At 39.9% G+C, this 27507-nt stretch overlaps 1 protein-coding gene across 5 annotated transcripts in view; it reads left to right on the top strand.

The window, feature by feature from the left end:
- PRDM5 (PR/SET domain 5) overlaps positions 1–27507 on the top strand; it is a 204433-nt gene that overhangs the window by 8984 nt on the left and 167942 nt on the right. For 4 of the 5 annotated variants that reach the window (XM_059924242.1, XM_059924241.1, XM_059924245.1 and 1 more), the window contains exon 2: positions 9418–9501. In XM_059924242.1, coding sequence (XP_059780225.1) covers positions 9418–9501 — 84 coding nt within the window. Of the gene's footprint in view, positions 1–8933; positions 9128–9417; positions 9502–27507 lie in introns of those variants that run through there. The other variant, XM_059924243.1, reaches the window with a different exon arrangement.

Genomic DNA, 27507 nt, shown 5'->3' with positions numbered 1-27507 from the left:
CTTAGCTGATATTTCCCCTATGTTCTTGCATGTTATCTGCCTTTTCTAGTACATTCTGTAACAAATTAACCATAGTTATTGTTAAAGTCCTTGTCTGATAGTTCTAATGTCTGTGTCATTTCTGCATCTGATTCTGATGATTGCTCTGTTTCTTCAGAATTTGCTGTTTTTTCCCTTGTTTCCTTGTATGTTTTTATTTTTGTATTTTTGACTGAATGCCAGTGTCATGTGTGAAACAATCAGAGTGTGGTAAATAGTCTTTATGTTTGGAAATATGCACATGTTTTATTTTGTCAGCCTGTTTAGTGTGGGAGTTTGGGTCAACCGAGTTAGGAGATAAGGTGGGTTTGCATTATGTTGTTGTTTTTGTTACTTTCAGTGCACCACAGGCTTCAGATTCTTCTCGAGTTGCCTTGTGATTAGGGTGTGGTTGGGATGCTCCAGGTGTTTCTCAGTGTCTCTCTTCTGCTCTCAGCCTTCTCCTGTCCCTGGGTGCCTGCACCATAGCGGGGTTCTCTCGCCAAGTTGCCATGCTCTCGTCCTTCCCCCATAGTAGACCGCTCTGTTATTCGAGGTCTGTGTTCTCTCTGTTCTCTGTCTTGGTCCAGCTTCACTCTTTTCTAGGGTTTATCAGCCTGAGCTCTGGGAGTTGGGTTTCCATAGCATTCCTACCTCTCTTTCCCGTAGGAGCCAAACTTTTGTCTTGTATCAGTGATTGGTTCTTTTGTGGGAGAGTGTTTCCTGTACCTCACCCAATGGTAAGAATCCTTTGAGGTTGTGGTATAAATTCCTGAGCCTGTATTGCTTCCTTCAGCAGCAGTTGATCTTTATTTGTATCCTGGAGATGACAGAGTTTGCTACGTTCTTGTAGTAGCTAAAGGCTTCTCCTAATATGAGAGGAAGATAAGGGCAGGAGGTATGGGGTGTTGTGCATTCTTGCAGCGGCTGCTGTTTTCCTTCTGCACCACTGAAGGAGTCTCTCTGTCCTTCTTTCTGTCCCTCAATCTTTCTTATATGGGGAGGCCCTTGGAAAAGAGTCTGTAAGTGTGTGTGAACCCCCCTTGGGTCTGGGGCTTCCAGTGGTTCTATACAGTCAATCTGTCTCACATGCATTCATCAGCAAACTATTAAAATGTTAATTGATTTCTTACTTGCTTGTGTGGTGGCCGGCAACTCCTCCTTCTGTGATCCGCCATAGGTAAGCCAGTGCACTCTTCAAGAAAAGTTATGATTTTATAGTTTATCAGACTTTCTTATTTTTAGGGTAGGAGTGATAGTCTTTCTAAATCTTTGATGGATATTGAACTTTGAAAGTTTTAAGATTAATGGCATTTTCTGTATATTTTTATTTATTATTTTTTATTACTTAACCTATCTGTCCAATTTTGAAAGGTATTTTACAATCTCCCACTCTAGTTCTTGCGTTTTTTTAAGATTTCTATGCTACTGGTTTCTCACTGTTCTATGTTCTTCATAAATATGCTTTATATCATTACATAACGTTATGCTTTATTCTGTTTAGTGCATTCAGCTGTTAATTTAACCTTGTATGGTACGCTATTGCCTTTCTTTTCTTTGCTTTTATCTGTATATCTTTGAATACTCAATTTACTTTTTATCATTTTGTTTTATCTTTGTGTAATCATTTTAGCTAGGTTATATTTCATAATGCAGTATTATAATCTCATTTAATAAGAGAATTTAGCATTTTCATATGTAGTGTAATGACTGATATAATTGATTTTTATTCTTGTCATCTTTACACTCATTACTTATTTTATATTGTTATAACTTATTTTGAATTTTCCTTATTTTTGCTGTCTGTTCAAGTCACTATTCATTCTTTTCCCCCCTCCTGTTAATTTATTAGCTCTACTCTTCTTTTTCTCTAGTGATTTACTTCTTCTTCCTCTTTCATAATCCGATGCACATGATTTTTTTATCTGATAGCTAGAGCCTCAACCATTTTCTCCACGAAAAATATGATTTCTTCCACAAGATGTTCATTTCTCTATTAGTTCCCTCTTCTCCTTTCTTCCTCCACCACTCAGCCCTCCCCCCAACCTCTGCCTGCCCTGCAACTTTGGGGATGCTTTTATCTTCCTGCCTTTCTTCCCCCCAGATTCCTAAGTTTTGATGAAATGGTGTGTTACTTAATAGAATTTCTTTTAAAAGTATATCCCTTGTTTCAAGAGTTGTTATTTAACTTGTATATTCTGCATACCCAGGTGTGTATACACACTAGCTATTCATTTTCTTCTAATTTTTGTCCTTTGTTCTGGTTAATTTGTTTAGTGAGAGACTTTTTATGGTTCTTTTTCTCATTAAATCATGTGGATAATATTCTCTCTGAATCTGTGTTATATCATCAAGTAGCTCTCCTTCCCATCTGACTGTAAAGGATTTCCTGACTGGGTAAGTGATTCTCAGGTTGTTATATTTCTCTTTCAATTTATTCTCTAAAAATATTTAACTAGGAAATTATGTTTTTTTCACTTTTAAAAGGTTTTTTTTTTTGAGTGCTGTACTTGAGTCTTCTTAAATTCTCTTATGTAATTGACATATTCCAATTAATTAATTAACTAATTTTTTTATTTTTGGCCACACCGCATGGCTTGTGTGATTTTAGTTCCCTGACCAGGGATTGAACCTGGGCCCTCGGCAGTGAGCGCGGAGTCCTAACCAATGGACCGCCAGGGAATTCCCGACATAATTCCTTTTAATTAAAGTACTCTGTCTCCTACAGATGTTCTGTTTTACAGAGTATGGATATCATTTTTCTGCTTGGTCTCCTTCATAGGCAGCTGGGCCCCTTTTTACAGGCAATTTGCCTTGGTTGTTTTATCGAAGCTCAAGACTGGTTATTGAAGAACACTCTGTGGTATCACTCCTTCCCTGTAGGCAAAGGGGTCTCTATTGTCATGGGCCTGCAGTGACAGATAGACTGTCAGTTCCCTGTTGGCTTTCTGGTCTTCTTGCACTTTCCTGGGCTGCAAGGATGGGAAGGACTGTGGGCTATGGCCCCAGCCTTCTCTGCCTTTCAGGTTCTTCTCAGGATCCCCTAGTTGCCAGTCCTTAGCACTCTTCTGCTGTTTTTCAGTTAATTACTCAGCCCACTTTAGAGAATGCCTCACACCAGTTCTGTGCCAGAACCTAAGGCTTCACTTATACACAGTTACTCATACATGCTAGTAGAAGTTGTTTTGCTCAAGAGAAGCAAGTGGCTTAGAGTTGGGGTTAAAGGAAAAGGTGCTGCATTCAGGTCACCATGTTCCAGAATCACTTCTCCTTCACAACTCTCCTGCATTTCCCATTTCATATTCATATTATAACTGATGAATTTCATAAAGAATAATTCTGCTATATCCTGGGCACTAGTGCATTTCTTTTGCCTGATATTTGCTGTATCAGCTCAGAGTAAGAGACTACTGTAGTAATCTAAAGCTTGGGGGTTATGTTCTCTCTATAACAAGGTGAGCATTTGCTGCTATCAGTTCAGTGGCTCAAAATGTCAGGGTGGAAGTCTTTGCAGTTCTCTCGGCCTCAAAATGGCTCCTTTAGCCCCAGCTATCATGCTTTGATTCCAGGTGAGGAGAAAGAGGAAGTAACCAAGGCATTAGGGTGTACCTCCTGACTTAGCTCTCATTTACGAGCTTTTGTAGTAAGTTCATACAGTGATTTCTGCTTCCATGTTGTTAGCTGTCTTCTCTGTCTAAATGGGGAACTGGTAATGTCTTTTTTCTACCTGGATACATTAGCACCCGCAACAAGGTCAGCATTCTAGTACTAAGGAGAATGGATATAGGGAAGCAACTTGTCTCTACCTGGGCAGTCATAGTAGGGAAAGCAGATTGGATATTTTTCATATTGAACTTTTTGGAAATGTACTTTATTGATGACCTACTTGTATTGCAAGAGCACACACATGCATAGTACCTTAGCACTGAAATATAATTATGTTCTAAGTGAGGACTCTAGACTCCTCCTGTGAAAAACATCATTATTTTACATATAAATGATTCAACTGCAGATTGATTCACTTGAATATAACTTATTTCATCTATATGTATATATTTTTTATTTGCTGAACCATTTCAAAGTAAATTATAGATATTATGACCATTCCTCCATATTTTAGCATAAGGACATTTTCTCAAGTAGCCATACTATCATTTTAACATCCAACGAAAATAATAGTGATTTCCTAATGTCTTTTAATTCCAGCCCATATTCAAATTACTCCAAGTGCCTCCAGGATGTTTTTATAGCTGTTTATTTTCGAACCAGGATCCTCAAGGACCACCTATTATACTTGGTTATGTCTATTAAATCTCTCTTTCACAGTTTCCCTGTTTCCATACCGTTTTTGAAAAAATAACAGTTACTTTCTGAAGAGATCAAGCTAATTGTTTGTGGTGTATCTCACAATCTGGATTTATCTGATGGTTTTCCAAGGCACATTATTTAATGTTCCTCTATCTTCTGTATTTCTTCTCATCTGAGAGTTAGATATAGATTATTTTACTTTTTTTTTTTCTGAAACACACTGACATTGTGTATTAAACACTTCTCTCTACCCTCTGGATACTTTTTATGTTGCAGAAGAGAGTGCAGTTTTGGCAGTGGGAGACAGGAGGGAACATAGAAAGCATCCCCTTCCCTCTCTCAACGTGTTTTATCCGTGTGCGCTCTTCCTAGGTAGCAGGATGTCCCCAGGCTCTGGGTGAGAGGCAGGACAAGCGGGAAGAGTTCTGTGCATGTTCACTTGCCCTTTGGCCTCTGGAGGTGCCTGGAGAGTTTAGCAAACACTCCTGTCACATCCCTATGGCAGACACTGGGGAATGAGGGGCTAGAATGATTTACTTCATACTGTGTTTTAGCAGAGGGCATATAATATCTGGTTTTTCCCTGAGTAATACCAGCACCGGGTTAACGTAATTTTTCCATTGTAAAGATAATTTGTGCTTAACTGGTAATCTGTGAGCTGATAGTGTATGAATACCTATTTTACTATCAACCTTTTACCTGATGGTTTTAGCATCCATTGATCATCCTTCCCTGAATCAGTTACATTATTAGGGATTTCAAAATGGGGATTTCACTTGAATGTTCCTCCTTTATTTATAAGTTAGCATTCCTCTGTAAAGAAGAGCCTTCCTTCATCGTTTGCTGCTGTCTGCTTATCCTGAAGTAGCGTAATTGTTGAAAGATAGGACAAGATGCTTAGTTCTTTCTCTTTATTAATTTTAGTAAGCTGTTATGCCAGCAAATGAGACATTTAAAAAATTCTTTTTTTTCCTCTCTCCAGCAATCATTGTGGCCTTAAGAATTTGTTAATGTGTTTCAATCAATTATACTCTTGTTCTCTTTGATCCCCAAATTGTTCTAAATTTGGTCTGTGGAAGCTCTCTCTAATAGGATTTGAGAGCTGGAAGGAATCTTAGAAATCAGCTAATCCAAATTTCTCAGTTCTATAGGTGAGGAAACTGAAGCTCACAAGTTTGTGACAGCCTAATGTGTCACAGATAATTAGTGACAGAGCAAGGATTAGGATCCAGATCCCTGGAATACTCAGGTAGTGCTTTTCCCATTATTCTAAGAGAGATATCTGCAGTAAATCTTGGTTTCAAATTCCTGCTAATAATATTAATCAAAATGAGAGAAAATCGCCCACATGTTTGCAATCGTACATTTTTTATTAGAAGTTATTGTCTAGCCCAGTGGGTCCCAAATTGAATGGATATTTATCTGCCTTTTTTAGAAACAGCAAAGAAGCACCACTGTAGGCTCAGCATTGGGCCAGTCTGAGAAGTGAGTTTGACTTGGACATTTGGTATCTACAGGTTGAATTTATCTTACAATCACATTTTATTTGATCTGCGCAGAATTTTGAAAACTTGAAATTCATTGCCAATGTAGAATAGTAGTGATTTCACGAACAAATTTGAGTTGTCAGCTTCACTAAAATATTTGCAGATATCTGGCGACATTGGGCTCCCCCTGTGATATAGCAACAGTCAGTTGGAGTTGAAAAGCTTTTTAAATGGGCATGCCCTCCAACTCACCTCCTGGCCACTCCCTACTGTGTCCTTCACATGTTTGTTGTCTAATGTTGTGCTGCTCTCCTGCCTCACCTTGTAAGCATTTGAGATAGTGACTCTTCAGATTGTTAGAAGTGAAGAAATCTAGGAAGGTTTTTTGTAATGTAGTCACAGGTTGAAGGTAATAATAATAATGCTGACGCACATTAACAGCAAGAAAATGGTAGAGTTGATAGTTTTTCTCCTGCTAGTATGAGATCTTCAGCAGCTAAATCACAAAAAGTAAAACCAATGATGATAGGAAGTCAACTAGAAATTTTCGAAATTTTCAAGACGATAGTTTGAAACATTAGTTTCCTTCCTACCATTAATTATGAACCTCACTTTAGGTGTTTAATATGCTCATGCACATGTATATGTAATTTATATTATAATGAATCCTATGAAAAATTTTAATTTTTATAGCTCAAAAATGGTCAAATACTGGCAATATCATATGGTTCAACTCAAAGAAAAAAATTACCCATGGGTGCGTGCCCTAAATCTTCCTTTCACGGGTATGTTACCCGAGCAGGTTTGAAGCCTACTGAGGCAGGAGAGGCTTATTCTTAGGTTAGAAATATCATAGGAAATGGTTAGTGAACAAAGCAGTGTATACATTAAAACTGTGATGATAAGAAAGGGCTGTTTGTATAGTAGAAATGACAGTGAACAAAGAGAGAAGGGGGTGGGTAGTAGGTGCTGGGATCTTTGGGGGAAGGCCTGGAGTGGGTCAAGTAAGTATAAAATCCTCATCAAAAACCAAATATAAATTGGTTTAATTATCGGCAGTGTTTCTTACCACAAGTGTATGGATAACTAAGAGTTGACTGTTTATATTTTTGTAATCTTGCAGCCACAGAAACTCAAGTTTATTTGACCACATCATTCCAGTATACTCACTAGTGTACTTTGAAGGCAATTTTACCAAATCGAGAAAGCCAAATATACTTAGAAATTTATCTCCTCCATCTGTGTTTTTATGTCAGTGTTTTTCAGATTGGATTGCAACCCATTGGTGAGTTGTGAAATTAACTTTATTGGGTCAAAACTAGTATTTTTTCAAAAGTGAAGTAAAATAGAGTAGGCAGTATGGAATACATTGTACAGAGGAAGGGTAGTATTATTTTTAAAAATTTACATGTTAGTTTTATGAGTGTGTTTCTGTGTACACTTGACCTTTGAACAACAAGGGGGTAAATGCACACAGAATTTGTAGTTGGCCCTCCACATCTGTGGTTCTTCCACACTGGTGCATTCAACCGACCAGGATGGTGTAATTAAAATACCTGCATTTAAGTGGACCCACACAGTTCAAACCGTGTTGTCAGCTGTATAGATGTGGATATGCTAGGCTGAGATGCAAAATGTATTTCTTGGCTGAGGAAAAAAAAATTGAAAGCCGTATTTATTATAGTTAGAGTTTATGATAGAGTGATTGCTCACTATTAATAGTAAGGCTTTAAACTCACGGTCCTGATTCTTATTTTGAATTTTCAAAGCTGTTAAGTCCTTTAATAATCTTCCTAGGCCTGCATCCAAGCAGGCTTTTTTCCCCAAGCCCAGTGCATTTACTTGGGTTTCCATCCCTTTCTTTTCAGTCCTTTGAATGCTGCTGAATTGATTGATACAATTTTCTATTTCCTCCAAATTTGTACTGCAAAGAGGAACTGACTGGCATGGGTAGATCTCTTGCATTGGAAAGCGTGTACTCAGATGATTTCCTTCTGCAATAGTTGATAAAGGCTAAATACATGACAAAGTGGAGTGAAAAGTTGGACTATATATGTATTAATACCAAATCCTCAAATTTATTACCAAAAACACACCTTAATATTTGGTCTGTCTTCCAGGTTGCCTGAAATAGCCAAATAGCAGTCTCCCTGTCTCTTTGGTGTACTTGTTTTTGGTTTATTTAGGATTATCGTCTTGATTTCAGGGATCTCTGTAGCATTTTCTGCCTCCAAGTTAACATTAAACAGTAGGTCTTCAAAGCTTTGCCATTACTTGTGACTTTTCAGAACCTCTTTTCTTTGTCTGTAACATGAGGGGCTAGTTGTAAATCCTGTAAGTTTTAACATTTGACTGTTGCCTGGAGTTGGGTTTTCTGTTGTTCATTAAGTCATTTATATGCCTTGAAACATTGTTTTGGTGGTTATTTTTCCCCCTGACAAATGTTCATCAAACGTTTGTCCACCTCCTTGATCAGCTCGGTGCTTTGTGACCACCTAGAGGGGTGGGATAGGGAGGGTGGGAGGGAAAGAGATGCAAGAGGGAAGAGATATGGGGACATATGTATAATTGATTCACTTTGTTATAAAGGAGAAACTAACACACCATTGTAAAGCAATTATACTCTAATAAAGATGTAAAAAAAAAAAATTAAAAAAAAAAAGTTCGTCCACCTCCCAATGAAGGGAAGGGTTCTTCTGTAGAATAGTCACAGGCAGGTTTGGAGGAGGCTCACGAGGGCATGCGTGACCCCCTACCCTCTCTGCACACACGTCTGTGGATCGTCTGGCTGGACAAGCGTGATCCCACCCTCTCTGTCTCTCCACTCCTGCTTTGGTTGCCTTAGTTGCGAGAACAGTTTTGCTTACCCTTTCACCCTGCCTCACGGGTCCCTCCCTGCCGGGGCCACTCCTGGTGTCTGCCAGCAGCTCTCACCTGGGAACTTGTCCAAATGCAGCTCCACACATCGCACTCCCAGAGATTCTGATTTTAATAAGCACAGGATTCTGAATTTGTAATAAGCGACGCTGGTGACTCTCATGCTGGTGATTCGAAGTGCGCACTTTGAGAAGCCCTGGTTTATAGAGTGCCCCTTGGTTGTTTGAAAGATTGGCAGGAGAATCTAAACTTTGTTTATGAACAGTCTTCCTCTGAGGATGGCAAGTCTACTTCTTTCTTGTTCATGATTGGGACGAATTTATGATTTTTATGGAAACCAGGTGGTTTTCTGCCTGGTGGGCTTGTCTCAAGTCAGGCAAGACGCAGTGCTTCTCATTTTAAGACCACTTGCCAGTGGCTGCAGAGGTTTGAAACATGTAAGTATAGTGTTCAAGCCTTGTCCGAATTTAAATGTTGAGCGATTTAACCCTTTCATGTTGGCTCCTGTGTTGTGGATTTAGGCTCTTCGGCTAAAAATAGATTAAGTTAGATTTTAAATATGTAAATATCTTGTGTTGGGTAAATTAATATTTTAAATGTATCTCAATCATTGGGCATAAGGCTTTGGAGAAAAAAATTTTTCCAGAAGAGAAGTAATAGTTTATTTTAGTAACTTGATTATTGATTATTATACTAATCCTTTTTCAATGTAATCATTACTACTCAGGGTGAAAAGTTTGGACCATTTGCTGGAGAGAAGAGAATGCCCGAAGACTTGGATGAAAATATGGATTACAGGTTGATGTGGGAGGTGAGGATGTGATTATTGTTTTAAATATTTAAAATATGTTTTTCTTTGTACTATTTAAGGCATGTATAAAGCTAAGTTAACAGATATTGATTCCAGTTGACAAAGCATTGAAATGTTTAAATTTTAAGGAACCTGAATACCTTGAAAGTTTAGCATTAAAGTACTGTTGAAATATCTAACTAGACAATTCTTCTATAACTCTGAAGTTTATATACTTCATCATTAAAAAAGAAGTTATCCATGAATAAGAATGTTTGGATTTCAAAATAAGCATATTCTTTTTATGGATTTAGAATTTGATTTCTGTAAATGAAATTATACTTTAACTTTTATTTCCCAATTGCAGTGCTAATCGCCCAGAAACATTTCTTTGTTTTTTTTTTTTAAAACACCTTTATTGGAGTATAATTGCTTCACAATGGTGTGTTAATTGCTGCTGTACAACAACGTGAATCAGCTGTATGTATACATATATCCCCATATCCCCTCCCTCTTGCATCTCCCTCCCACCCTCTCTATCCCACCCCTCTAGGTGGTCACAAAGCACTGAGCTGATGTCCCGCACAGAAACATTTCTGAGCTCTGTGTTGGAATGAAAATCCCAGCTTAAAATGTACCTTACCTTTAAAAACATACAGTTAAAGAGCTATGACACTGTAGATAGTCTTTTGCAATCTGAAGTCTTTCTGCTGCAGGAATTTGTAATGCAAATATATATCTATATATTATGAGAATTTTTATCCTAGTTTATGCCAATTATTTTCATTACTGTTCTTTCATAATCTTTAGAAAAAGAAGGGCCCGAGGGATGGAAATAGAAAAGCAGAGGTGTAGATATTGTTAAACAAAAACTTGGAAAAGGAAACTCAGTCCCAAGAATTTTATTTGGTGGGTTCCATGAGGAGGATGGAAGCTGAGATGGTATAGGTGGGCCTAAGGGAAGTAGGATCATAAAATCAGAAAGATAAAGAATACTGAAACAGAGAACTACACATAAAATGTCTCTCTGAATGTGCATTGATCGGTTAGGATCTCCAGAGAAACAGAACCAATGGATGGGTGTGTGTGTGTGTGTGTGTGTGTGTGTTTTCAAGGAATTGGCTCACATGATTGTGTGGGTGGCGGGTTGGAATCTGTAGGCTGGAAACTCAGACAGGAGTTGATGACGCTTCAGTCTTGAGGCAGAACTGCTCTGGCAAACCTCAGTTTTTGCAGTTAAGGCCTTTGTTTGGATGAAGGCCACACACAGCTTTGACATTAATCTCCTTTATTTAAAGTCAGCTGATTGTAGATGTTACCCACATCTATAAAACACCTTCACAGCAACACCTAGGTTACTATTTGATTAAATAGCTGGGTACTACCATTGAGCCAAATTGACACATGAAACATCATAATGTATTATCTGCAAGCAAAATACATTTTTAAGCATCACCATATTGCTGAAACTGCTTGATGTAGGGAGTGGGGTTGCTTGAGGTTCTTGAAAGATTTCTGAAGTGCAGATGATGGAAAATGGAAATTCATAATATAGTCTTCACTACAGTTTAAGTGGAAAATGTTATTGATTTGCCTTATTTTAATATGCTGTTTTAATTGTTTATTTTTATAAATCTGAAAATATTTTTAATGGCTTTTACTGTTTTTCTCTAAGATCTTAATTTTCTCAGCAGTTAATTTTTTTTTACCATGAAGGTTTTCAAAAGCCAAACATTTATGTGACAAAAAAGATAACCTAAATAAGTCGAAAATGATAAAAATAACAATTTTTAAGGGGTTGTTAATGACTTTTGGTATTTGTTTTGTTATCTCCGAAAATTTTAGTGTAGTGGTCAGGTTAATGTCTTGCACAGCTGGTTATGATGCATTGCTAAGCAGATGATGATTATAATTTTTATTTTGAAAAAAAGACTTGCATATAGGAAACCTAAAGTGGCTGACAGTGCTACAGTAGCTCATCTAGTTTTGCATTATGTATTCCTGTGGTTCTTTGATGTCTTTACATTATTATTTGTTTTTACATACCAGTATACCTAGTCCTCTCACTTTACCACCCAAAGAGCTATTGATTTTACACATTTTATGTTCAGGTAATGTTACATTCACATAATGATCGCCATTCTTTATTTTCTTTTACTTCTAACGTTATGCTTGTGTTTTGAATAAGTAATATTTGTACTTTTGACACAATTCAGAAGGGTACTGATGAAGAGTCTCCTTGTCCCCTGTAAGCCTGCTCTTTTCACCTAAGACCTTGGACCCCTTTAGCCCCTTAGTGCGTGCCCCTTTCCCCCCCCTCCTGTAGCTCTTCCTTCTGTGAGTCTGGCCCTCGGGGTGGATGGTCGGCTGGTCTCTGCTCGGTCCAGCTGTGCTGCCGGGCAGGGCAGCGGAAGACACTCTCAGTGGTATATCTTCCTGGCGGAGCACTTGAAAAACGGTCAGTACCTTTTGAACGGCAAAGATTGACTGCTTGCTGGCTTGAGTCCTATTCCTTATTATGTTAACTGAGAGAGCTGCTTCCCAGCCTTGAATTATATTCTTAAAGTCCATGTTTATTATTTTAGCTTTGGAGGTGCCAGGATTCAGAAGGTGCACAGAGAAAGGAGGTTGACTGGTCCTACCACAGTCTTCTCCTCTTGGGAACTTCTGAGCCTTCTCAAAGGGAGATAATGAGCCTTCCCTCCTCTGTGGGTAAATTGGGACCGGTTATTTAAGTCATTTCTCATATGCCCCATAGCTCCAGAGCGAACTACCTGCAGCTCTCAAATGTGTGGTCCTTCTCCTCAAGCCAGTGGTGACCTATGTTATGGTTCTGCAACATAAGCCAGGTACTGGGGGTGGTGTCTGGAAAATGATGCCTGCGAGGGAGCACGTGGCATAGCTCTTTCTCATGTTATATTTGCACTCGTGGTGCCAACCGTCCTGGTGGACAAGGCCAAGGGCCCCTGGGTGGCCATTTAACACCAGAGAGCTTGGAGGTACCAGTGAGGATTGCACCTGTTGGTGTGTGTGAGCCCCTGTTAGTTTGGGACAGGGTAGAGAGGCACCTGAGGGTTTCAGTGGGGAGCACTGTCATCGTCTGTTGCATCCTCCCCCCTCCCTCCAGAGGTGCAGCTTGGTACCCCCCGATGCCCACTGGTTCAGAGCATTAAACAGCACCTCAGCCTCGTTCTGTGTTGGCCACCAGGATTTGAGATTGGGGTCTGAAGAGACTCAGTCTCCTCTGTCCTTAAGCCTTCTTGATACTTCAGATTTTTACTTTTATTTTAAAATTAACTGCATTAGCAAAAGAATTCTGGATTTCTCAGGCCTGAGGCCAGTTATAGAGCTTGAGCTTGGAAACCAGTGCTCCACTGTAAACGCTTCCCATTGATAATTTGGTGGAACGTGCCCAGTTGTTTGTATCGTAGTCTATTCTTCCCTTAGTTAGAAGTCTTTTTGCGTACTTTTTCCCAGGTGGTTTGGAGCTTGAGATACCTTTCCTTCCACTGTCTACCTGCTCAGACTTGCTCTAAGACCAAAATCCATTCATGTAATGTTGCTAAAACTCTCAACAACCCTTTGTTTTTAAATCTCCAACATCTTCTCTTTCTATAATATTTTCTTCGGTATTTCAAACCACAGTTCAGATACCACCTCTGCAGGCACTGGCTCTTATTCTAGCACATACCTTTAAGTTTTGGTACCTGTAGTTTGCAGCACAGATTGTACATTTTCATCGCCACCTGCTCAGCCTATTATTCAAGTATTCCAAAGGGGCTGTTGATGAATCCAGTGTTTTCTTTTTTTTTTTTTTTTTTAAAGGAATTCCTTTATTTTTATTATTTATTTATTTATTTTTGGCTGTGCTGGGTCTTCGTTTCTGTGCGCGGGCTTTCTCCACTTGCAGCAAGCGGGGGCCACTCTTCATCGCGGTGCGCGGGCCTCTCGCTATCGCGGCCTCTCCTGTTGCGGAGTACAAGCTCCAGACGCGCAGGCTCAGTAGTTGTGGCTCACGGGCCCTGTCGCTCCGCGGCATGTGGGATCCTCCCAGACCAGGGCTCGAACCCGTGTCCCCTGCATTGGCAGGCAGACTCTCAACCACTGCTCCACCAGGGAAGCCCCAGTGTTTTCTTGAACGCTCCAAATGGCTCTGCTCTGTTGGCAGTGCCTCTTCCCTTCTTTTCCCAGAGCATCCTCTTGCATTGTGTGCAAGAGGTTTTTGTGTGGAAACTGGCCTGGTAAGTTCTCAGAACTTGGTCTTTCTAGTTTCATGCTGTTGTGGTCAGAAAAGATGCTTGAGATAATTTCTATACTCTTAAATTTGTTGAGGCTTGTTTTGTGCCCTAGTATGTCATCAGTCCTAGAGAATGTTCCATGTGTACTTGAAAAGAATATGTATTCTGTTTCTTTTTGGATGTAATGTCATGAAAATATTAATTAAATCTAACTGTTCTATTGTATCATTTAGGATCTCTGTTGCCTTATTTAAACTTTTTTTTTTTTTTAACTTTTGGGTTTATTTATTTATTTATTTATGGCTGTGCTGGGTCTTCGTTTCTGTGTGAGGGCTTTCTGCAGTTGCAGCAAGCACTGGCAGGCAGACTCTCAGCCACTGTGCCACCAGGGAAGCCCTCTGTTGCCTTATTAATTCTTTGTCCGGAAGATCTGTCCATCTATGTGAGTGGGGTGTTAAAGTCTCCTACTATTATTGTATTCCTGTTGATTTCTCCCTGTATGTCTGTTAGTATTTGTTTTATGTATTTGGGTGCTGAGTGTAAAATCCTTTTATTGATCCTTTTATCATTATATAGTGTCCTTCTCTATCTTTCTTTATGGCCTTTGTTTTAAAGGCTATTTTGTCTGATATGAGTATTGCTACCCTTGCTTTCTTGTTATTTCTGGTAGCATGAAATATCTTTTTCCCTCCCCTCACTTTCAGTCTGTGTGTGTCCTTTGCCCTAAAGTGGGTCTCTTGTAGGCAGCATATTATGTAAGCTCTTGTTTTTTAATCCAGTCTGCCACTCTGTGTCTTTTTTTTTTTTTTTTTTTTCACTCTGTGTCTTTTGATTGGAGCATTTAGTCCATTGACATTTAAAGTAATTATTGATAGATACGTATTCATTGCCATTTTAAACCTTGTTTTCCTGTTGATTTTGTATTTCTTCTGTGTCCCTTTCTTTTTCTTTTTGTTTTTCCTTTTGTGGTTTGATGATTTTCTTTTGTATTATACTTATGTTCTCTTCTTTTTGGTTTTTGTGAATCTATTTTATGTTTTTGATTTGTGGTTACCCTGTTTTTCAAGTATGTTTAACCCCTTCCTATCTCTACTTGCCTTAGACTGGTGGTCATATAGGCTCAAATATATTCTAGGGGGAAAAAAAACTCTACATTTTCTTACTCTGCTCCCCCACATTTTATGATTTTGATGTCCTTTTTTTTTTTTAATAAGGGAACGCTATTTATTTATTTATTTATTTATTTTGGCTGTGTTGGGTCTTCGTTTCTGTGCGAGGGCTTTCTCTAGTTGTGGCAGGCAAGAGCCACTCTTCATCGCGGTGCGTGGGCCTCTCACTGTTGCGGCCTCTCTTGTTGCGGAGCACAGGCTCCAGACGCGCAGGCTCAGCAGTTGTGGCTCACGGGCCCAGTTGTTCCGCGGCATGTGGGATCTTCCCAGACCAGGGCTCGAACCCGTGTCCCCTGCATTGGCAGGCAGATTCTCAACCACTGCGCCACCAGGGAAGCCCATAATTGTGGTAAACATGTTTTTTTAAATTTATTTATTTTATTTATTTTTGGCTGCGTTGGGTCTTCATTGCTGCGCGCGGGCTTTCTCTAGTTGAGGCAAGTGGAGGCTACCCTTCGTTGCCGTGCGTGGGCTTCTCTTGTTGCGGAGCACAGGTTCTAGGCCCACAGCCTTCAGTAGTTGCAGCACGCGGGCTCAGTAGCTGTGGCACACGGGCTTAGTTGCTCCGCGGCATGTGGGATCTTCCCAGACCAGGGCTTGAACCCGTGTCCCCTGCATTGGCAGGCGGATTCTTAACCACTGCACCACCAGGGAAGCCCTTGATGTCCTTTTTCACATCTTCACTTTCATCCTTTTGCTGTTCACTGTGGTTATCACTTTCACAGAAATTTAATTTCTTTTTTTCTTTTTTAATCTGTGTACTAGCTTATTTAAGTGATTTACTTTCCAATTGTGATTTTCTCTTTCCTATAGATTCTTCTTTTCTGTTTAGAGAAGACCTTTCACTGTTTCCTTTAGGATAGGTTTAGTATCGCTGTATTCTTTTCTTTATTTTTTTTTATTAAAAAAAATTTATTATTTGGCTGTGCCAGGTCTTAGTTGCGGCACGCAGGATCTTCATTGCCTCATGTGTGATCTTTGTTGTGGCATGCGGAATCTTTAGTTGCGGCACACGGGATCTTCGTTGTGGCAGGTGGGATCTAGTTCCCTGACCAGGGATCAAACCCGAGCCCCCTGCACTGGGAGCGCGGAGTCTTAACCACTGGACCACCAGGGAAGGCCTGCTGTATTCTTTTGGTTTTTGCTTGTCTGAGAAATTCTTTATATCTCCTTCTATTCTAAATGATGATCTTACTGGGTGGAGTATCCTAGGTTGCAGACTTTTCCCTTTCAGGACTTTGACAGTATCTTGCCAGTCCATTCTGGCCTGCAACATTTCTGTAGAGAAATCAGCTGATAGCCTTCTGGGGGTTCCTTTGTAATTAACTCTTTGTTTTTCTCTTGCTGCCTTTAGAGTCCTCTCTTTATCTTTAACCTTCGCCATTTTTATTATAATATGTTTTGATGTAGGTCTGTTTGGGTTTATCTTGTTTGGGACCCTCTATGCTTCCTGTACCTGGATATCTGTTTCCTTCTTCAGGTTTGGGAAGTTTTCAGCCATAATTTCTTCAAATACATTTTTGATCCCCTTTTCACGTTTTTCCCCTTCTGGATCCCTATTTTGCATAGATTGGCATACTTTATATTATCCCATAAGTCTCTTATATTGCTTTCATTTTTTTTTTTTAATTTGGCTTTCTGTCTACTGTCCTGATTGGGTGATTTCTGTTATTCTATCTTCCACGTCACTTATTCATTCTTCGGCATTATTCATTCTGCTATTCATGGCCTTTAGCTCATTTTCCGTCTCTGCAAGTGACTTTTCTAATTTTTCTTGGCTACTCTTTATAGATTCTAGTTCCTTTTTCCAGTACTCTGCATTTCCATCCGTAGCCTTTCTTAATCCCTTCAGTATTTTCATTATCTCCTTTTGGAAATCGGTGTCTATTAGACTGAAGAGGTCTGTTTCATTGTTTGTTCCTTCAGGGGAATTATCTTGGTCTTTTAACTGGGAGTGGTTCCTCTGTTTTTTCATTTTACTTATACATTTCTCTTACTCCGTGAGTTTAGGAGAAACAGTTATCTCCTGTGGTCCTGGAGGGCTATTTATATGTCTGGGCATCCCCGTGTAGCTTGTGTGGGTTAATATATTTGGCCCAGGGGCTGTTCTTAGTGTGGATGCCAGTCGCCTCTTTCCTCAGTGTGTGCTGGTTGATACCCCCTTGATGGGGGAGTGCCGACGCGTGGCTGGTTTTCAGGTGGAGGCTCAGGCGTGCCCCTGGAGCACACAATGGGAGCCGAGGCGGCTCCCGGACACGCCTGGAGTCTGCGAGGGCGGTGGCGGGGGGCTCGTAACCACTCCTGGCATCTGGGCGGGCAGCAGTGGTGGCTCGCGACTGCCCCCGGAGCCCGTGTAGGCAACGTCCTGCCCGCTGTGAGCATGCGCACGGGGAGAAAGGCTGCAATCCGGGTTCATCCCCTCCCCTCCTGCACCCTCCAAACCATGGCGACTGGCCGATAAGGTGGCCCAGGCTTCCTCCGCATACACCCTTCGTTGCACTGGATTCCCCGCCCCCACGGCTCTTTCTACACAGCCATCCCCAGTCCTCTCCCCAGTTCTGATCTCCAAAGCCCGAGTTCCAGCACCCAGCCCCTGCCAGCACGTGTCAGGCTGGGGGGTGCAGGGCAGCGGCACTGACCGTCTGTGCAGTTCTCCCTCTGCTCTGGCTGCCGCCAAGCGGCTGCTGAAGTTTTCCCCCGAGGGTCTGATGCTCCCCTTCTGTCCCGGCCGATCTACCTGCCAGTGAGGGGGCTTCCCAAGGTGAAGGAACCTTTCCTGTTTCACAGCTCCCTCCCAAGGGTGCAGGTCCTGTCCTGATTCCTTTCTCTCTTTCTTTTTTTTTTTTTCCTACCCAGTTACACGGAGATTTTCTTCCCCTTTCAGCAGTCTGAGGTCTTCTGACAGTGTTGAGTTAGATATTCTGTGGGAAATGTTCCACGTGTAGATGTATCTTTGATGTATTTGTGGGAGAAGTTGAGCTTCACATCCTACTACACCACCATCTGGATCGCTGCCTATACTCTGCTTCTTGAATCTTTCCCTTTGTACCAGAAGTGTACAGAGTGGGTACTTGATACTCTGCTTCTTAAATCTTGGTCTTTGTGGCAAGAGTTGGGACTGTAGAGGAGTTCTGAATATATTTGTCCATCAGTCATCGCACAGAGAATTGTGGCCTGACTCACAGGTTCAGTTTGCAGCATCTTAGAGAGCGTGGGAGAGAGAGACAGGTCTGCAGTCTGCTGTGGAAGGCACACCCTGAGTCTGATGGCAGGTCTGCTTAATGCACAGCAGGGGGCTGGGCATGGAAAGGAGTGACTGTCAGGGTCTTAACAATTAGATAAAGAGAAGGAACCATGAAGGAGAGAAACCCAAAGTATATTTACTCTAATTTCTCTCTCTCATGGAGGAAAAAGTGAGGACACATGGGAAAAAAGGGAGTAATAGTTCTTTGCTGAGAATATATATATGTAGAATTAGCCTTTCTCTTTTCTCATACTGAGAAATGATGAGGCTCTTTGGAATTCTTTACAAAACAGAAATAGGCAGGGTAAGTGAAACATGATAGAAAGAGGAAGGATACCAGGGTCAGACAATCTTTAGTCTGATTTCGCCCTGAGGATCCAGTAAAGCTTTTGCTGTCTTGGAGTTTATGTTTCAGCAGGGAAAGATAGACATAAAACACCTTTAATGAGTAATATTAAGAAAGATAGTGATATGGGTATAAAGAAAATAAAATAGGGCAAGAAAACTTATCTCAGATAAGAACTTGAACACATTGATATTACTGCTGAGAGCAGCTACAAAAGACAGATTAAACATAAAAGTGATTGTGTAAGGCCATCAAAGAGCTGTTAAAGCAGAGTACTAGAGTACTGTGGTTCCGGAGAGGAGAAAACTTTGAACAGATGAATCAATAATTTATAGCCTTTTTTTTTCTTGGGGAAGTGGTCAGAGCTTTGCTGATTCTGGATATGGGCAAGAGGCTGAAAATTTGACCTCAGCCCAAGTAGATGTTAGTGTTTGAGCACAGAGAAACAGGTAGAGCTTTTGGCAGTCTTGAGAAGTTGGAGTGACAGTATTGGAGACCCAAAGGAACTCAAAAACATTGCTGTCTCCTACTCGAGACATTTGCGAAATTATGAAGCTGCATGACAGGCTGCTGTAAAGTTAAACCACATACTTCTAAAAGGCAGAGTGTTCTACAGGCTCATGTTGCTGTGGAGGGGCTCAGTGCACATCATACTTTTCATTTGGAAGCACTGTAGGGCGGTGCTGTAGGAATAGGATCTACTGAGGCCCGCCGAGGCCTGCCGCAGCTGCAGCCAGCTTTGAATCAGCTCACTGCTTGATTAGCTTACGGTGAACAGATTCCACTCTGCCTGGCAGAGGTTGGGGTGAGCCTACTCTGGAGAAATATAATATCTGGGTCCTCTAAAGTTCTTTTCCTACACAGCGTCCAGCATCTAATAGAAAATGACTAGATGCTAAGAGATAGGACCATGTGACTAAAACCATGAGAAAAGCTGGACAACCGAAACTGACATAGGATTCAGATATTGATTGGAGTTAGCTGATGAGGACTCTAAAATGAACATGATTGATATGTTCTAGCAAATGGAAGAAAAAAATGAAACAAACAGATGAAAAGGTGGAGAATTTTATTAAAAAATTGGGAGGTATAAATGCCAAATGGAGATTCTAGACAAGAAAAATATATGAACCGAAATTGAGAGCTCAGTGTTTGAATTAGATATTAGATATGACACAGCAAAAGACAGGATTAGTGAAGAGGAAAAGAAGTCAATAGAAAATATTGACAATGAAGCACAGAGACTAAAAATAAATATGTGAGACAGTGAATACATCTAATGTATCTGTAACATTAGGATCATTTAGCATTTGAAGGAGAAGAGGGAGAAAATGGGGAAGAAGCAAATTCCATGCAATAATGGCTGAGAGGGCTTCCCTGGTGGCGCAGTGGTTGAGAATCTGTCTGCCAATGCAGGGGACACGGGTTCGAGCCCTGGTCTGGGAAGATCCCACATGCTGCGGAGCAACTGGGCCCGTGAGCCACAATTACTGAGCCTGCGCGTCTGGAGTCTGTGCTCCGCAACAAGAGAGGCCGCGATAGTGAGAGGCCTGCGCACCGCGATGTAGAGTGGCCCCCGCCTGCCACAACTAGAGAAAGCCCTCGCACAGAAACGAAGACCCAACACAGCCATAAATAAATAAATTAATTAATTAAAAAAAAAAGAGAAACCTTTCATTAAAAAAATAAAGAAATAAATAATAATGGCTGAGAATTTTCCAGAACTGTTAAAAAAAACATTACCTGATGAATTGAAGAAGCTCTGTGAGCCTCAAGCAACACTCCTATAAAGAAAGCCACACTCGGGTATATCTTAGTACAACTATGGAAAACCAAGACAATCTTTAAAGCAGGCAGAAAAAACAGAGACAATACCTTCAAAAATGAAACAATAAGACTGATAGCTGCCTTTTAACAGAAAAGATAAAAAAGTAGTAAAGATAGTCAACAACTGAAATATATCTTTAAGGTAATAGAAAATAGTTGCCAATCTAGAATTCTATACCCAGCAAAAATATTTTAAAATGAAGGTATAGTTGTCTGGGCCTCTTCAAATGTCATCATCTCCCTGTGTGACTGTGCTTTGGATTTGTTTCACAGCATTAGCCTCAACCGTGTCTTCATTCACTTTTCAAGTTTGGAAACGAAGACTACGTCCAGATCCCAGCCAGGGGAAAAATTTGCTACTCTGGATTCGCTGAAGGGAGGGAAAGAACAATAGGAAGCATTTAGATACACAGATATTGTATAAATTGAAATTGACAGACTTTACAAACTACCAGTGAGGAACATTTCAAATATAACAAAAGTGTTAACAAACTCTGCAAACTATTCAAAGGAGGTCATAATTGATCTCCCAAGTCCCAAATTTAGGGGCAATGTTTGCTGACCATGTGCAGATGACTCCCTGGCTTGGGGATGAGAATGAAGAGATGCTGAATTATTTTCTCAACTGAAGTGACAGAATTTGAAGATATTAAATCATATTACAGAACATGTTTTAATTTTGCTAAAAATCCTTGCTTTAAAATAAGCTTCTTTGCAACTCATTTTATCTCAGTAAGAGTGGCAACCCATCTTCAATGTTGACTGAAATCAAATGGGAATCTGGGAAGGACCTGATGAAATATTTATGTCAGACACAAAATAAAGCTGTCTTGAAGAGGTAGCATGAAAGAAATCTCAGACCTTCTTCACCTTGTTCACTGATGATATGGATGCAGGTGCATGCAAATTAAGAGAGTTCATCAAAGATGATATTTGGCCATATGTGTTGAATCTATTGATGCTAAAGAAGGAGAAGGAGAAGCAGCTGATGTTCATAATGATGAAGGAGACTTGGTACATGTTGATGATGAAGAGGATGAAGGTGAAAGAGAAGATGAAGATGGTGATGATGTGGAAGAAGAAGAAAAGTTGAAGAGGAAGATGACTAAAAGAATACTAATAGACTCCAACGTCCCTTTTATTTAAAAATTTTTTATATTCTCTTGAGCAAGTTTCCATCTCCAGTTTTTTCCCTCTTATGCTTAGTTCTCTTGTCCTAATGAGGTTTCTTTACTTTTTTGTCTCATATAATAAAGAGATTGCCCACTTATTTTGTGGGAGGCTATCTTGAGCAAAATACAATGGGGAAAAATCTCTACACATTTTTTTTTTTAAAGATTTTTTTTTTTATTTAAATGTGGACCATTTTTAAAGTCTTTATTGAATTTGTTACAATATTGCTTCTGTTTTATGTTTTGGTTTTTGGCCACGAGGCATGTGGGATCTTAGCTCCCAGATCCCTGGTTGAACCCATACCCCCTGCATTGGAAGGCGAAGTCTTAACCACTGGACCTCCAGGGAAGTCCCTCTGCACATTTCTGGTTCAAGTTCCTTTTTATCCCTTCTTGTCTGAAAAAATGTGAAAGTAGTGATGTGGAGTTAACACATCACCATGCACTGTGGGGAAGAAGAAAATTTTCTCCCTTTGTTCTGCCAGAAGCTGGAGGGTGTTCATCTTCCTTGTGCTTGAAATTCTTGATTTTTACTTCTTTAAAGTGCTCAGAGATTACATTGTGACTCTATGTAATATGGGCATTAACATTATCACCATGTACATGCACTTCGTTAAAAAAAATCTAATAAAATGGAATTATATTGAGCGAGGAGAGGATGGGTTTGAGATGTTAGGGCATTTGAGAGTTGGTAGGAGAGGAGAGAGAGAATGGGGCAGAAACAAATTTGAAAAGATAATGGCATTAAAGTGTGTATTTTGACAACATAAATTTCAGACCTTACAAATTTAATAAGTCATACTGTTAAAAAAAATTAAAGATGTTTTCAGACAATCAAAACCCAGCAGACCTGCACCAAAAGAAATACTAAAGTAAAGCTAGCTCTTCTGGGAGAAGAAAAATGAATACTGATGGAAACTCAGAAATTCAGAACAGGGCAAAGATCAACAAAGGGCAAATATATGGGTGAGTAAACATAAATATTGATGGTACTAAACAATTATAGTAATGATTCGTGAGTTTAAGAACATACACAATTTATATAATGGTAGAACAATTTGAAAGGCAGGAGGGAAGCAAATGGAATTAAAGCGTTTTGAGGTTCTAGCATTATCAGGTAAATTTATCTAACTAAATTATCTAAAATAATAGTAGAAGGTTGTTGTAACTAACAAGATAAGAAAAGGAAAATGAGATAATAAGATAATTTTATTAATGAAAAAAGCCAGGCGAGAAGTGAGGAAAAAAGAACTGGGTCATATAGAAAGTAAATACCAAAATTGTATCTATAAATCCAACTAGGTTAATATTTATATAAAATTTAAATGGGTTAAGTGCTTCCATTAAAACACTGTTATTAATGGGTTGGATCCCCAATGAACCAACCAATGTCCCTTAACAGGCAATTTTAAAGTATAAAGACAAAGAAAACCTGAAAATAGAAATAGAAAAAGATATATTGTGCCAGTACAAATGGAAAGAGATCAGGTGTAACCTTACTAGTATTTGACAAAGTGGACTTTAAGGAAAAGGCATTACTAAAAATAAAGATGGTCCATACACTAGACGATGTACATATTCCAAATGTGAAGGCAATCCAGATGGAAGACTTAAGCACATCTTTCTCAACTGCTGATAGAGTAAGCAGGAAGATAAAACTGGAAAGGATAGAAAGATAATCTGATCAATATAATTAACATACATGGTCTAATTGACATATATAGAACACTGTACCCAATGATAGTTGATCAAATAATGCACATGGAACACTTACCAAAATTAACCATATGCTGAGTCATAAAGCACAAGTCAATTGATTTCAAAAGGTGCAATCTCATTAAAAATTCTAGCAAGTTTTTATTTTTATTTTTATCTTTTGGTGGAAACTGATTCTGAAATTTATGTGAAAATCCGAGAGGTCATGAATTACCAAGGCAGCCTTAAAGTGAAAGAACCGAACTGGAGGACTTATCAAACATCAAGGCATATTATAAAGGAATTATAATTTAATACTGTTATACTTGCGCAAGGATAGACAAAAAGACATTACTTTTGACAAAAATGTCATTAACAACATGGTGGGAAAAGGATGGCATTTTCAATAATAGTGTCAGGTCAAAATAATTTTCTTATGGAAAAAAGGTATTTTATCCCTAACTCATATCATATATAAAAAGGTCAGTTTAATACAATTATAAATGTAAATATGTCAGGTAAAAACAGTAAACCTTTAGAGGAAAATATTGAATACCAAATCTTAGGTTAGGTGGAGATTTCTTAAATAAGAAATAATAAACACTGTGAAGGGCAAAATGATAAATTGGAGAACAGTAAATACCATAAAGGGAATGAAAAAGCAAATAACTGAGAGGGAGAAGATATTGGTAATGTATTCATCTCAAAAAGGATTTGTATCCAGAATATATTAAAAACTACAAATCAATTAAAAAAAAAATGGGCCACTTGAATGGGCACTTCACACAAGAAGATATCTAAATGGCCAGTAAATGTGAAAAGATGGTCATCTTCATTAGTCATCTTGGAAATGCAAACCAAAAGCACAGTGAAGTGCCATGATTTAGTCACCAGAATGACTAAAATAGAAAAGACAGATAATGTCAAATATTTACAAGAATTATCTGAAACTCTCATATGCTAATGCTGGGTTTTTAAATCGGTACAGGCACTTTGGAAAACTAGAGCTGAGTATATGCATATGATGCAATACAGCAATTCCGTTAGACATATTCCTAGTAGGAATGCGTTCATATATTTACTAAAAGATTTGTACAAGAGCTTTCATAGCAACACCATGAGAAGTTGTCTCAAACTGTACAAATGCATATTCATGAAATGGAAGATTATAAAGCTTTATGATAATGAATATTACAACTATGCTTAGCAACATGGGTGAATCTCAGAAACATAACACTGAGTGAAAGAAGCTGGAGACAAATGAATTCATATTGTATGATTTTGTTTATATAAAGTTCAAAACCAGGTAAAGGTAATTTATAAATCAGGGTTGTGGTTACCTTGTTGGGAGGATAGTGACAGGAAGTAGGGACCTGGGCAGACTTCTGGGGTGCTGTTTCTTAAACTGTGTGCTAGTTTGTGAGTTTGGTGTGTTTACTTCGTGAGAATTCATTGAGCTGTGCACTTACAGTTTCTCTTTTTGTTGTTGTTGTTGTAATTGTATTATACTTCCACAAAAAGCTTACTTAAAAAAATGGAACAGAACAGTGGGATAAAATGCCTTGGCCATGAGTGTCTACTTTAGCAATCTAGCTGGGCTGTCAGGTTGTTCCGAGACCTACACAACGAGGGTGCAGCCATATGAAGAAGACCTGGATAAGAGCCCAGGAAGTAGCAGAGGTGGCAGCGAATTTCAAAGGACAAAAACAAAGCCAGGGAAGCTTGTGGTTAATGGATGATGGGCCAGTAGTAGGGCATGGCATTAGAGAGGTAGTTGTAGGTCAGATTATGAGGTTTATTACAGCAGCAGTAGGAAGTCACAGAAAAGATTTAGTTAGGAGAATGATGTGACTCTGTTCATGCCTTGAGAAGAGCAGTGTGTCTGCTGTTTGGAGAACAGGCTTGAGGGAGCAGACACACCAGGCAGGAGTCTGTTGCTGTAGCGGAGGAGTGATCTGATGGTGACCTGGACTTGGGCCTTAGCAGTGGATTTGGTGAGAAATGGTCGGCTTCTGGTTGTATGTTATTGGAGATAGGGGGTAGCTAACACCGATAGGGCTTACTCTGATGAATTGTGTGTTGAAAGAGAAAAGTCCAGAATGACTTTTAAATGTTTGGCTTGTGCCATATGGGTGGAAGGTGGTGACATTTCTAAGACAGGACAGCATTTCTGAGATAGGACAGTTGGAGAGTGAGAGTGAAGGGGCTGGGAGGATGGGGTCGTCTACTACATTGTAAACTTTCAAAGACAGTGCGTTGTCTTATTAATCTTTACTCCTCAGGTCTTAGCACAGTATCTGGAACATAAATATAATTAGCTAAAAGTTTGATTCATTTTGTAGTCAGTATTTTATTTTTTTAATATATGTATTTATTTATTTATTTTTGGCTGCTTTGGGTTCCCGCTGCTGCACGCGGGCTTTCTCCAGCTGCAGGGAGCGGGGAGCGGGGGCTACTCTTCGCTGCGGTGCGCGGGCCTCCCACTGCGGTGGCCTCTCATGTTGCTGAGCACAGGCTCCAGGCACGCGGGCCCCAGCAGCTGCGGCATGCGGGCCCAGTAGTTGTGGCTCACGGGCCCAGTTGCTCTGCGGCATGCGGGATCCCCCCGGGCCAGGGATCGAACCCGTATCCCCTGCACTGGCAGGTGGACTCCCAGCCACTGCGCCACCAGGAAAGCCCTGTAGTCGGTATTTAATCATTCACATTCAGTGAACATATTGAATAAGTGTGTAAGTTATTTTCACCATTGGCCTTCTTAGAAAATATGTAATTTAAGGGTTAAAAAAAAACCTGTTGATCCCTTGGTATTTTACTACCTTGGGTTTGCCTACTTTGTAGACATTTTTTTTTCTTTTGTCATGAATATGGTGATTTGAGTGAAATACAGCTTTTAAAGAAGCCAATTGGTTGGATATTAAACTGGACATTTTATTTAGACGTTTTTCTCTTTCTTTGCAGTTATTTTGTGATAACAGCTGTTCTGCTGTTTGGGAATTTGATTCAGCACCAGGTTTCCAACGTGTTTTAGTTTTTTGAAGAAATGTTTTCAATTGTTTAAAATCTGTTATTTTTCTTTATTGTTTATGGAAGTCCTTTTAGGTGTTTGGAACAAGAAAGTTTCTTTACCAAATGTTTTTCTTTTGTGGATGATAAAATTTTGTTTTAGATTCCAAATGGAACCACTTAGTGTAGACGTTAGTGGAAAAATACCACCTAAGAAGCCTTGTAGAATGCTGGGAATCCTAGAGCAGATGTCATGGCACATTCTTCCTGACACTAGTCCTCTAGTTTGGGATAAATCAAAGCGATTCAGTGTTACATGTCTTCCAGAAGTTCTGCATTTGTTTTGTGGTGGTTGTTTGTCTGCTCCCCACAAGATGGCTCCTGCCTGAGTATGTCAGCCAACTTCTGGCCATTCAGCCAAACCTGAGGTGTGATTAGAAGAACGTTGCGGGGGCTTCCCTGGTGGCGCAGTGGTTGGGAGTCTGCCTGCCAATGCAGGGGACGCGGGTTCGAGCCCTGGTCTGGGAAGATCCCACATGTCGCGGAGCAGCTGGGCCCGTGAGCCACAGTTACTGAGCCTGCGCGTCTGGAGCCTGTGCCCCACAACAAGAGAGGCCGCGACAGTGAGAGGCCCGCACACCGCGATGAAGAGTGGCCCCCGCTCGCCGCAACTAGAGAAAGCCCTCGCACAGAAACGAAGACCCAACACAGCCCAAAATAAATAAATAAATAAATAAAATTTAAAAAAAAAAAAAAAAGAACGTTGGGAATCCAGGCTGAGTAGTTTGGTTAAAAAGAAACAATCAAACAAACAAATAATATTTGTATTGTTGTTGGAGTACTTTCATCTTCCTTGTGATTCTGATCACAACTTAACAGCCCCATAGAAATTTTATGAAATAGACGTATTTGGCTACAAACAGCAGCAGCTCCAATTCATTTAAATAAAAAGGACAGTATGTTAAACAAGAGGAAGTTCAACAGTCTAGCAGGCTTCAGGGATGGTTGGTTAGTTAGCTTAATGGTGTCACCCAAGTTCTTTCTACCTCTCCACTTTGCCGACCTTGGTAGTGGCTTATATATTTCTTTTTTTTTAATTTTTTAATATTATTTATTTATTTTTAATTATTTGCTGCATTGGGTCTTTGTTGCTTCACATGGGCTTTCTGTAGTTGTGGCTAGCGGGGACTACTCTTCGTTGCAGTGCGCGGGCTTTCTCATTGCGATGCCTTCTCTTGTTGCGGAGCATAGGCTCTAGGTGCGTGGGCTTCAGTAGTTGTGGCTCGTGGGCTCTAGAGCACAGGCTCAGTAGTTGTGGCTCATGGGCTTAGTT

This window comes from Balaenoptera ricei, chromosome 5 (assembly GCF_028023285.1).
Source record: "Balaenoptera ricei isolate mBalRic1 chromosome 5, mBalRic1.hap2, whole genome shotgun sequence".
Lineage (NCBI taxonomy): Eukaryota > Metazoa > Chordata > Mammalia > Artiodactyla > Balaenopteridae > Balaenoptera > Balaenoptera ricei.
This window is presented reverse-complemented; position numbering and strand designations above follow the sequence as displayed.